At 45.4% G+C, this 12,625-nt stretch overlaps 1 protein-coding gene across 1 annotated transcript in view; it reads right to left on the bottom strand.

Moving 5' to 3' along the window:
• The window catches only part of MYO1C (myosin IC), a 29,050-nt gene extending 19,523 nt beyond the window's left edge, over nt 1-9,527 (bottom strand). Inside the window, exons 1-2 of the mRNA XM_008940527.1 lie at nt 9,413-9,527; nt 521-676 (exon numbers count right to left, since the gene is read on the bottom strand). Of these exons, the coding sequence (XP_008938775.1) occupies nt 521-676; nt 9,413-9,430 (174 nt within the window). The 5' untranslated portion in view covers nt 9,431-9,527. The remainder of the gene's footprint in view (nt 1-520; nt 677-9,412) is intronic.
• Nucleotides 9,528-12,625: the final 3,098 nt, after the last annotated feature.

A 12,625-nucleotide genomic window follows, 5' to 3' on the forward strand; every position in this document is an offset into this window, starting at 1 on the left:
GCTGCCCGCCCTGGTGTACTGGGGATGCTGCTGAGGGCTTCCAAAGAGGCCAAGGGTGCTGACAAAGCGACCTCTTAGCACAGTGAGAATGACTTTGCAGGAGTTATGTGAGACATGTTATCTATCCCTGCTGAAAAACCAGCACCTACAAACAGTTCTAACAAGGAAGAACGTGGGATTATTTCTCACACACCAATTGAGATCAGGTTCAAGCCTAGTGTTGCTGAAAGCCCACCCCAGAGTGAATTTGTGAAGTGGAAGAATGTGGTGTAAGTCAGATTTTCGGTGCTGGCAAGACCTGTAAATGCCAGCAGACCTCAACTCAGCATGGCAATGAGTCCCCACGTCTGTTAACCTGACAGCATCCCAGACTAGCTCTGACACAAGCAACCAGTCTATTAAAGTTGATACCACCCTCTCCAAATCCAACTCAGAGCAATGCTATGGGACATCTCCTGCAGCAAAAGCCCCAACTCAGGTCACTGATGAACACGTTGGTGTCTGTCACTCTGCTACTCACATAGATCAAATTCTCCTTGAAGCGCTTACGCAGATTTTCGATGAAAGCAGCTTCACTGGTGAAGTTCTCCAGCAGGACAAAATCCTGCACCCCCACACGGTCACGGGCTGTCAGAGCACTCTCCATGGTCAGCCGAATACCGTTAGTCCCTGCTCCCTGCAACCAAAAGCAGAGGAAGGTTGAGGTATCTCTGGTTTTGTCCACAAGAACCATGAACCACAATTACCCACAGACAACCTAGAAACAGGAGAGGACATGAGAATAGCCCCACTACGACTGTTGAAAACAGTGGTCAACATACACTAACACTTCATCAGTTGCTTTATGCTAATTGCTCTGATGGAAGATGAGCCAGCACTAGGGAAAAGTTACTGTTAAATTTCCAATAATTTAAAATCAATCAAGCAAGCATTTCATAAAAAGAATAAAACTTGGATTTCCTTTCTCAGGCATCCTTTAGCAGGAGTGAGACTGCAATGTGTTCTCTACTTTTCTCTCTCATTTTATCACAGGAAGTCATTTCAAGCTAAGGAATCTTTTATGACTAATGATGATTCATCTCATGAGCAAACAGCTTCACGTCGCTGACCAATTTAAAAGCTCTAGCAAGAGACCCAAAGGGAAAGTTCTGGGAAAACAGAACTAATGAGAAACGGGCACTTCTGCATCCCACGCCACTGAATTTAGAGTGACACACTGACATCTATCCCCTACACCAAGCAACTCTGACTCCCTGACACGCTTTTAAAGGTGACATTTTCAGCATGATCTGGTGGTTCAGAGACAACCATCTTCGGAAAACACAGGTCTGCTGACTTCTTACTTCACGTACTAAACCTCACGTACTAAAACAGGGAGAGGAAATGTGCACCAAGTGACTCAGTCACTACTTGCAGGGAAAATTTCTACACAACAGGCAGATAATGCATGAGACAAAGAAGATGAGAACAGAAACTGGAGACAGGAGATACAACATATTAAACCATTTGCCTCACATCTGTCTGCATTTCTTTACCTAAACCTTTCTTGCTTTGCAAACCCCTCACAGCAAGCACTTTTCTCCTAAAGCATTTCCCTGAAGTACTCCTGCATTTCAGTTGTTATATTCTGGGATGTTGCCATCGCTGGCACAAACACCACTGGCCCTTGTCCCTAGAGGGGTTCACACACTCATAGCAGTACCCAGGCACCCTCTCCTGCAGCAGTGTTACAAACCAGGAGTGCTGGACCCTGGCTGCAACACTGTCATCCAGCCCCAAAACCCTGCAGGATGATGTAGATGGTTTTTGCTGACTCACGTTGTAAGGTAGCTCCTTCCTGCTCCTTCTCAAGATATAAGAGTGGTCAGAGCACAGGGACTGATGGCGTGCAGGGAAAAAAAAATAAAAACAACCTTGGTCAGAAAAAAATTTACCTTAAGTTTTGTGAAGTAGTAATAAAGGCAAGACCCACTGAGGTGTGAATATGGGCCCAGAAGGGAGCATATTCCCTCAGTCTGCAGTTGTTTAGACTTACCAATCATTTACAAATGCACTTTTGCCTATTTCTGCAATTTATAACTGCCTTTCTTCCCAAAAGCCCAGTGCCTGGGCATAAGCAACTGCATTAAAGCAGCAGCTTTCAGAAAGAAAAATTCATTCCTCCTGGAAATTTCAAGTCCAGATCCATTCTAATGGCTCAAGCATGATAAAGAATCATTGTTTTAATTTCCTTTTTTATTTTTTCCAATTAGCCTCATGATCTGGAAGGCCCGTTTTTTGAGCACTGAAAGATCCACTTTGGGAGGAATTCTGCCCATCTCTTTCATCAAGTAATCCTTTTAAAATCCCCAAAACTTTCCAAGTCAGTTCCTCCAGACCTTCAACAAAGTGCTTTGTTGTTGTCTTCTACACCCTTTGCCAAGGTGAAGAAGAAAGGGATAAGCCCTGGAGAAGGAAGGTGCTGAGATAAAGGACAACACTGGCAAAAGAAATAGAGATAAATCACATACAAATAAACTATGCCTAGAAATTAGAATCCTTCTATCAGAACAGTGCAATCCTGGAGCAAGTTTTGGAGAAGGTAAGGGGAACAAAGGCAAAACCAGAAGAAAATAGCTAGTTTTCAAGTGGGCAAGTTTATTAATACAGTTTTAAACCACAGCTGCCTCAAAAGTGACTGGAGAGAAACTTCTACCCTCACACCGTTAATCCAAGTTTATATAATCCTAAACACTTTCAGAGAAAACATCACTTAGCAGTTCCAGCAGCTCTTTCATCAGCCACTCCCTCCAGCTCAGGCCAAGCTGGCCCTGGCTGTACCCATGTCAGGTTCTCCAGAACATAAACTTTAATCACAGTGTTGCAGCCTCCCAAGCCTAAATTCAATGCAAATATAAACATCAGCCATAGACCACAGCTGAGCAATATGTGCTTCTCTGTGCCAACATTTGCTCATTTGCTTTATTGCTTATGTCCCAGTCTACCACCAACTAAAAATGTCAACATTAACTGTTTGACTGCCAGTAACTTCAACAGATGCAACGTAAGGGGAGGAGAAAAGAAATCCCCTCTGCAAACTGGAAACAGAATGGTGATGCAGAAGGAAGAAAGTGAGGAAAGAAGACACTATTAAAAAAAAATAACCACAGTGATGACCATATGTTCCCTCTGAGCATTGTGACAGTAAGGCACTGAATAAATTAACTAAAATGTTAGTTATTTTGTGTTAGCAGGTGGACATCAAATCTGGTGGCTGTAAGTTAATGCTAGAAAACCCCATCTGGGGGGTTAAATAGGTTACAGTGGAGCTAATTAACCACTAAAGCAGTTTGCCTATGGACAGGACTGGCTCCCTTGGTGTTTTTGCAGCAGGGAGGATTCATCTCTGCCAAAGTGCCTGCGGCTGACGTACAGTTCATTTACAACATCCTCTGCTCTGTGCTATGCAAGAGATCAGCTTGGACAACTCCAAAAGACTCCTGGCAGGGAGCATGTCTCCCAGATAATTAGGGGAATATAGGCTGTGAGGGTCTGATTAGACCCTTCCTTGTGTAAATCAGTTTTTCTTGAAGCTGCTAAGAGAGCTCGGGGTAGAGGAGCTGGTGAAAGGACCATCCCACCTGCCCTCTGTGCAGCTGCACCCTTTGGCTTCCACAGGCTCTAGGACTTGTGTAATAAACTAGACTGGAAATCTGGCATGGATTAAAGCTAACTTGGATATTTTTTTATTATTTCAATCCAGTTCATTTTCCCACACTGGTTCCACACACAATCACTCACAATGACTAACAGACACACAGTGGCATGAGACTGAGAACTGCAGTGGAGACAGGCAGGAGCATTTCAGCAGCAGGGCTGCTCCCTCCTGGCTCTAAGTGCTTGTGAAACTACCCCCTAAGAGACAAGTTGGGTGCAGACTAAGGGCTCACCACCACCAAACTGAACACATCTGCTCCTTTGGACTTTGCCCCCCCCAGCACATGTCACTGCAGCAACTACCCATCTCTAAGCCAGACCAACACAACTCACTAAGCCAGCAAGAGGAGCAGGAAAAAAGAAGGTGGTATTTTCCTGTCAGTGTAGTGAGCTGAATCACCTGAGCATGGGTTGGGCAAGTGTCAGATGCAGGGCAGGGAGGACAGGGAGCATGGCTGCCCTTTGACAGTACCAGGCAGTTAGGTGACTAACTTCACCCTGCCTATAGGAATCAAAAGGAGGACATGGCTAACAATCCTTACCTTTGTAGGATATACCATGCTAATGCCACACCCAGCACAGGCTACAAACAGGGAATTACAAAAATCTGAGCAATCTCCATCTGATCTTGGTGCCTGTGGGCTTAGGAGTGCCTGCGCCTTCTCTCAAACCATACGAAAATCACCCTCCTGATGGTCACTCCTGCTTGAGAAAGGACAGGCTGGCTTTTGCCAGGGTGTTTCCCAAATCCACCTCCAGGTGCAGTTCCAAGGGACTCATTCCCACACTATTTTAACCCACTCCTTGCTTTTAATCTCTTCTCCAGAGCCGCCAGCACAACAGTGGCTCACTGCCAGGCGAGGAAAAGCCGTCACTCCTGAATGGTGGGGACCCAGCCAGTGCAATTACCAAAGCAGCACTACTTCCACATGCCTTTTGCTTCCCTGTGACTAAATTTTGGGAAAGACTTTCAGCTGGTGTAAACTGAATGCAGCCTGCAGAGCCAGGTTTACGTTGGCTGAGGTTCCAGCCTTTCTTTGTATTCATACAAGAGTCAACAGGACCAGAAAATACCCTTCATAAAGAGCTCCTGGGAGTACAAAAGCACTCAAGACCATAGCAAAGAGTTTCCTAAACTGAACTAGTAAGTCTCTGACATGTTATTGTGAGGGTGTAAGCAAATATTTTTCTCTTAACTGATGCTAAGTGCCAAAGCATGATAAAGACTTTCCTCTGCTTAGGACTCGGAGATCTAATACACCTCAAAAATGAAAACCAAGATCTTTTGGTCTGCACAACAAAAGCCAAAGTACTTGAGTGACTCAGTGAACCTGAACACATGTGGGAAATTTCCTTTTGTGAGGGAACATGGAGGGCAGCTCTGCCACGAGCACAGGAGTTCAGGGCTGATGTGAGATGAGCAAGAAGCTCCTGTTACCACTTGGTCTATGGCTGTGCAATGCCCACTAGCCCAACATGTGGGTAGGAAGGAGCCTTTCACACCAAAATTTCCCTGCCTTGATTCTCCCAGAGGGGTACCTGAGGGGTCAGTGTTGGCACAGCAATTCCAGACACACATGCTGCCCACTGCTGAGAGAACAGGCAGCACCTGGCAGCTCAGGCACCTCCTCCCTTCCTGGGGCACCCATGAGCCATGCACATGAAAGCACTTGGAGTGAGTGGTCTTGCATGGCACAGGGAAGCTTTATAATCATCTGATTTAGGGAGAGAAGTCACACAATGGAAACACGATTTCTGCTTCCACATCTAAAATGCAGTTTTCCATATTTTCCTCTGAGAGTGCAGTTTTACAAGCTAGCTGGTATGCACCCAGCAGACCTGGAGACCTGGAGCCCTGCACTGCAATTCCTGTGGGAAGCGGGTGCCACATGGGAAGAGGCAGGCATCTCTATCTTGGCATCAAGTGGAAGATGATTGATCTGTGGGTTCCACAAATAGTTACAAAGCCAGGAACGGAAGAACAGGCAAGAACCAAATGTGAATGGGAAACGAAATTGAGATTAGATTCTGGAAGACAATGAGAAGCCTGAACCACGAACGAACTCCTTGTGGGGCGGTGGCAGTTAAAATGCATTTGTCTCCTGGACAGCAGGACATTCTTCACTGCCATGCCAAAGCTGCAGGAAGGAAAAAAAAAATTCCTCTGATTTCTACTCCACTCTACAGCCTGGGAAAGGGTTTGGACATGGCATAGGCTAGACAGCAAAGCAGACAAAAATCAGCTGTTTTCTCCAGGGCCTCAGTTCCTGAGGTGCAGCACGGGATAGCTCTTCTTTAGAGAAAGCAATAATGAAAACAACTGAGGTGGACCTGGACCAAGGGATCTTAGTCAAGCACTTGCTGCCTGCCAGCGAATCCCTGGCAGATGGAAGTGCAGTCACTGAAGACCCTCCTCCCTTTCGCCACACTGAAAGTTAGCTGCACATTTTGGACACAGAAAACTCTTGTTAGTCAACAGCTGGTTGGAAAGAGGGTTCCCTGAGAGACAGCTCCATGACTTCTGTAAAAGTCCTCTGCAACCAAGCACATGGATATAGCTGTGCTTCCTGAAGCTGTTTGAGCTCAGACAGTAACTTACAAGACCCAAATGTCAAGTATTGGACTTGTTTCATGAAAAAACTGTAGTAACAAAATGAAACGTGTTATTTTGCTTTTAATTATGTAAGGCCAATGAAGAGTGGAGTATTTATTTCCCACAAGGTGGTAAGCTGCTCTGAGCAGACAACTTGAGAAAAATCAGAACTGTGACATCACACGGGATCAAAACCAGGTAACAGCTCTGAGGACACAGACTAGCAGAGCTAAAGGGAGCAACTTCAACTTGCAAGAAAAGCTACCATGTCAGCAGCTGCCACCTAAGGACCATTAATAGCAGAATCAACTTTTATTCTTGCTTCTTTCAAAACAACACATCACCAACAATGGAACATCTGGACTCAGGGAGCACTTGCCCACGCTCAGAACCTGCTTCTCCTTCTCTGATCCTTCCCTCCCAATCCTAAACCACATGTTGAATAGATTTAACTATAGAATACAATATTCAAAAAATGGTATAAAGAAGACAGGATTGCCACTTCCCTGACTAATTTCTGTGAACAATTTATTTTGAAGTCTTCCATATTTTAAGTAGGTACAAACTGTAATACATTAAACCATAAAATAATCAGCAATATAGGCTAAGCAAACTTATTTCTGTTCTCACAGATTTGCCAAGACCCCACTAGCAAACTGCCTACAAATTAAGAGTTCTGCCCCCCTCACCTTCCAAGCAACAGAACATTCAATATCTCACCCTAAAATGCAAAGCAGAATGGGAAATGTGAGCAGTGTATCTCCCTGTGTGCTTTAAGTCACGCAGGTTGTGGGGAGCTAGAACTGTGAAAGCAAGAATTTAATGTTTTGAAAAACAATAAAGCAAGGTGTGTATGTTACTGCAATTAATTATGACTCAATATATTAATTACGACTCAACATACTAATCAATGAGATTTGACATTTGACACACTTAGAATAGTAAGGACTCATATCTAAGGAGCTCAAGTGTAAATTAGAAATGCAAATTATGACAGACCAGAAACCAAAGCAAGCCAGGGAAATTTACATGGCAAGCAGGTGATATCATCTGTTCAATGGTTATAACAGTTCTATTTTCTAGACTATTTTTTTTGAAGAGGGGGAAGTAAGTTAGGTAAAAAAAGAGATCAGTTGGCAGCAAAAAGAAAAAAGTAGTTTTAAGAACTGATCTGATGGAGAAGAATATTTAGCCCTAAGAAGGGATGCTGATATTTCAATCAACAAGCTAAATATAAAATAGCAGTAAGAAAAATGAACTAAGCAAACCAGAAAGATCACCAAGGCACGAAAAGTAAATACACTGAATTTCTATATTTAGGGAGCTGACATTTTTGCTCCAGAACAGATGCCACAAGCTGTTGCTAGTTAAAAGCTGGTGCTGGTCACAGTGTGCACAGCAGTATACAGCCCAGGTCACAGGCCTGTGCATCCCCCAGTAGCTTCAGGAGACAAACAGGTGGCACAAAAAGCAAAACCTCAGGTCACTGCCCTTCCGCCTAAGTTTTACCATTGACTTCCAGCTCAGGCCGAGCAAGTGAGAGGGGAGCAGAAACTCAAACACTGGCCTGCAGGCACTTTGCCCCCCTGGCTCCCTGGGAGCTGCAAGCCCCAAGGTGGTGACCCTGTGCTCCCCAAGAGTTGCTGTTGTATTTATCCCCCCAAACGACACATCCTTCCGTCTGCAGCTCTGGCACTGCTACTCCTGCAGCACTCTGCCCTTCCCCACAGCAGAGCTCCCCACCTTCTCCGCTGGATTCCACTCCCCACACCCCCATTCCAGACCACTCTGCCTTTCTGAAGGAGCAGAACTTCCCAACCAGAACAAGCCCTGCAGTGCACTCCCAGGGCACGCCGAGGGCACTTCCACACCCACGCGTTCTCTCGCAGAATACCAAGCACCACCCTGGACAACACTGCTGCTTATCACACTCCCACGGATCACACCTAAACCCCCTTCTCTGTCTCCACTGCTGTACAGAGGTTCCCTGGCTTCTGCAGCCCAACAGAAATCTGCTCCACCTTCAAAGGTGCTGCTGCAGGGAGGGACCAGGCAGGTCATGCCGAAGCTCTGCACGTCCCTTCGGCTCCAAGACCTTTCCTCAGGCAGTGCTAAACACCAGGCTGTTTGGGAAAACATGCAAGGATACCTGAGCTGAGCAGGTATGGGACACTCCAAACCCATGCTACCTCTTCTTTAACAGTCAGAGAATTGCTTAAATCTACAGACGTGACTTTTTCAATCCTTTTCCTAAATTGGGTAAGTTTGCCAGTTAAAGCCCTGAACATTTTCATCCAGGCAAAATACGTTTTTTTATAACGTTCCCACATTCTTGACCTCAACATCTTCCAGTGTCAGTGAATTCTGTGGCCAAATTATGCATTGTCTGAAAATAATCTTTGCATCTCTTTAGCAACTTTTAACTTAGCTGAATGTCCCTCTTCCTATGGTACAACACAGGAAAAGGAGCTCATGATGTGTCTTCTCTGTGGCACTATGGTGTTTTTTTTTTCCTCCTCTCTGACTCATCTCTTTTTCCAGGTAACAACCCTCGTGTTCTCAATCTTTTGCCACAGACTCACTTTCCTAAGCTTCGGGTGGACATGCAAGGGAGGACATACATCTGGGCTTTCTGGTTGCTGCTAAAACAGGGACAAAGTTTTGCTGAAGTAAATACACGATGAAGGAACCAGGTGGCAGTGAGTCCTTAAGCAGTTATTTCCTGCTGTTCCCCAGGGTGGTAGTCACAGAGAAAGCAGCCCACGTCCCTGGGAAGGACACAGAAGTAGCCCAGCACCACCGTGGTACATTCACGTTCTCATGGTCCTTCCACCCAAGCAAAAGCTCCACCCTTTCTTCTCCCCTAACACACAGCATGGCTTTCCCCCCTCTCTTCCCACATTCTCAACTCCCACCTTGGCTTCCTCCTCAAAACACATCTCCTGGGGGTTTTATCCTATTTCAGCCCCTTTCACAGAACTGTCCAGTGAAGGGGTCTGTCACAAACCAGGCGGAAGTACTTCACTTTCTTGGTGAAACCTTGAAAAACTATCTCCCTTCTTCTTAAGCCTAGATAGACCTCTGAAAGCTGCAAAGCCACTAGAACAGTTGAATAACTCTTACCGCGCCTCTGAACTTCATTTCTGCCTCCTGCCAGCTCCCGCAGCACTTGCAGAGACTTCCTTAACTGACGCTGCTGCAAAAGGCAGGAATCTGAGGACAAGTTCTCTCTCCTGTCAGTTGCCCCTTTTTTTTTTTTTCCACGACATTTTCGGTGCAGGCAGGACTCCCTCCCTCCCACCAGCTCCTACTGGAGCCTCCTGGAGAGGGCGTTTTCCAAGGAGAGGGAGAGGAACTCTCCTCCCCTCCCAAAGAGGAGAGACCTACACGCAGGGATCATGCGAGGCAGTGCAAGAGAAAAGGCTGCAGCTGTCCTCTGCCTGCAGCCTGCCTGCGGAGTCCCCGCTGCCCAGCGACAGGGAAAAACGGAAAGAAAAGTAATCACAGGCACTGGAAAACCTGCTGCAGAGCCCAACACACAAAACCACAGCCAACAGGACAGGAAACGATACGCTGCACCACGGCGACAGCAGCAGCACCAGGAGGACTCCTGAACTCCCAACTCCTCCCAACCACAGCACAATCTCCTGGAATTACAGGTACACTTGTAATCGCTCACTCGGCAAATCAAAGGACCACAAAGAGCCCAGGGGTAAGGCACAGTTTGTCTTGTCCACCCCTGCAAGCACTTGGTGTATTGGCTCAGCAGTGTTTTATTCCAGGAACATTTTGGGACATCCACCCTTTGAAACACCCACTCTACATGGAGGTCCCCAAGGTGCCCAGCACAAAATAACCTGCACTACCAAGTACCTGCACTGCCTTCTTAGTAGGACACAGTCAAGCCACTGTTGCCTTTAGTATCAGCCCCTGCAAACAAAAGTAGCAAGTTTAGCTGTCTTTGAGGCCATCAGGGTTTGGTCTCACACACAAAAAAAACATTAGTGGTGTAATTATGCCAATAGCATGAAAAACCACCACCCCAGAGATAAGGGCATTCTGACCAAAAATTAAAATGTTTATGGAACCTTGGCTCGCATTAGGTGCAAAAAGAAAAGATGAGAGACAATGGACACAAGCTGCAAGAGGGGAACTTCAATAAGAGGTTCAGAATTTTTACCATAAGTGCTGTCAAATACTAAAACAGGGACCCCAAGAAGTCATGAAACTCCATCCTTGATGTCATGAAACACCAGACAACACTTAAGGAACTCACCACTCTATGATTCTACAAAACTGCACCTGCAGTTAGGGGCTCTCAAACTTAGGCTAACACTATGAACTCATCAGTGGTGGTTTGCTCCAAAGGCATGCGGCCACATCTGCCCTGAGCAAACATCAGCCTGATCCAAACACCACCAAATTTTCCACAAGAACCTCATAAAAATTAAGGGGAACATAATCTTACCCACTGTGCATCATCTTCTGAAAAGAAACCACTGCAGACTCTCTCTTGCATCTGTTCAAATACTTCTGAAATTTAGGTGCCACACTGAAGTCACCATCCCAGCAGATGTCAGCTGTCACCACCAGCTCCACCATACCCAGGTGAACAGAGCTGGCAAACTGAATAATCCCCTTTTATCAGGGCATTTTGGAGGATGTTACTTTTCTTAAGAGGGGAAGTTTTTTCTCATGACCATAGGGTAACAGAAGAAAGTCACTCTTTAAAGGAAAAATATTTAAATCAAAAAGCTACTTGCTTTACTTTTAAAGCTTGTTAAAGTATAACAAGGCCATGCATGGCCACTACTCAGACAGGAGGCTATTTAAAACCCAAGAAATGTAGCAGATGTTGCCAGTGGTTCAGTGCAGCACTCCTCTCTAATTAGCTCTGCCCCAGAGATCCTGCGCTGTGGTGGATGCCGTTCGTCACAGGAAGAAGGTGCCAGCAGTGAGAAGGATTTGTGGTGATGCTTGGATAAGGTTTCTAAAGAGAGCTGTGGTGCCACCAGCTCCTCTGCCCTCATTAGAGCCCATTTTGAAAAATTACTCGTAGTACCTCTCAATTCTTGCACAACCATTTGGCATGATTTCTATTCACCTCTTATCTTCAGCCACCTGAAAAGTTAGGTGAATTATTAACAGAAGCACCCTCAGGACACATTTCAGAGGTGGGTTTAGCATTGGTCTCTGTCAGAGCCTTGAAAGAATGAGACAACAGTCCAAAGGCCTGCTCAGTGCAGGAGCACAGGTAAGATCAAAGGTAATCTAAGCTACATTTCCCAAGCTGAGCCACATCAGCCATTACTGAATCACAACAGCAAGCCCTGAGCCAGGAGTTTTCCAAGTATAATTAGAGCTGTAGCCTGGCGGCTCCGATTCTTCAGGAGGAGGAATGTCAGCTCTCTCCATCATCATTTCTCAAATCAACCCAGTTGTAGCCAAACAACAGAGTCAATAAAACTCATGTTACAATTTGAAGTTATGCATCAGGACAGTTATCTTCACATTAACAACTTCACCTTTCCCCTAGTTTACACCTCCTAACGCTTCTCAGAACACATCTCGTCACTGAAAATGCCACCTAAGAGGAGAACATACAAGAGCCAAATATTCAGAAGTACAATTTTTATACATTTCCCTCACCTTTTTTTTTTTGCAGGAGAAGCCTTTTATTTATTTTTTATCACTGAAAATGCCATCTAAGAGGAGGCAAGAGCCAAATATTCAGAAGCACAATTTTTACACTTTTCCCTCAGCTTTTTTTTTATGCAGGAGAAGCCTTTTATTTATTTTTTTACTGGGAAGACATTTATTCAAAACATTTTTTTTCTGTAATCAAACTACTGCCCAGGTCTTGTTGGTGATGAAAACACTCCTGTGTGTGGGTTAGCCTAAACTGAGAGGGGAAAAAAAAAAAAGTAAATTGGAAAGCAGAGATAACCAAGATAATTTTGATTTAAAAGATCTTGATCCCGGACTATTATGGTGATAAAACCAGGCTCTTCCTTTCCAGCAAAAGGGCCCAGCCCTTGTCTGTGATTTCTGCTGAGGATGGCTGGCTAGGTCTGTACCACTACTACAGGCAACTACAGGCAGAGGTATGAATCAGGTTTTCCAGGCCTCGCCAGTTAGAAGTGACTCATGTAAACCCTGGATTAGAGCACTGGGATTGCTCTGCTCGTTGCTGATAAGCAGCTGATTCCCTGCATACAATTTCACATTCAAAGCAAGGGGACTGGAAACCTTTCCTGTCAGCCCTGCTCCAACAGGCTGACAGAGCAGTGCGTGACTTGCTAAGCTACACCCGCAAGCAGTGGCCTTACTGAAAGG

This window comes from Merops nubicus, unplaced genomic scaffold (assembly GCF_000691845.1).
Source record: "Merops nubicus isolate BGI_N331 unplaced genomic scaffold, ASM69184v1 scaffold19475, whole genome shotgun sequence".
Classification (NCBI taxonomy): domain Eukaryota; kingdom Metazoa; phylum Chordata; class Aves; order Coraciiformes; family Meropidae; genus Merops; species Merops nubicus.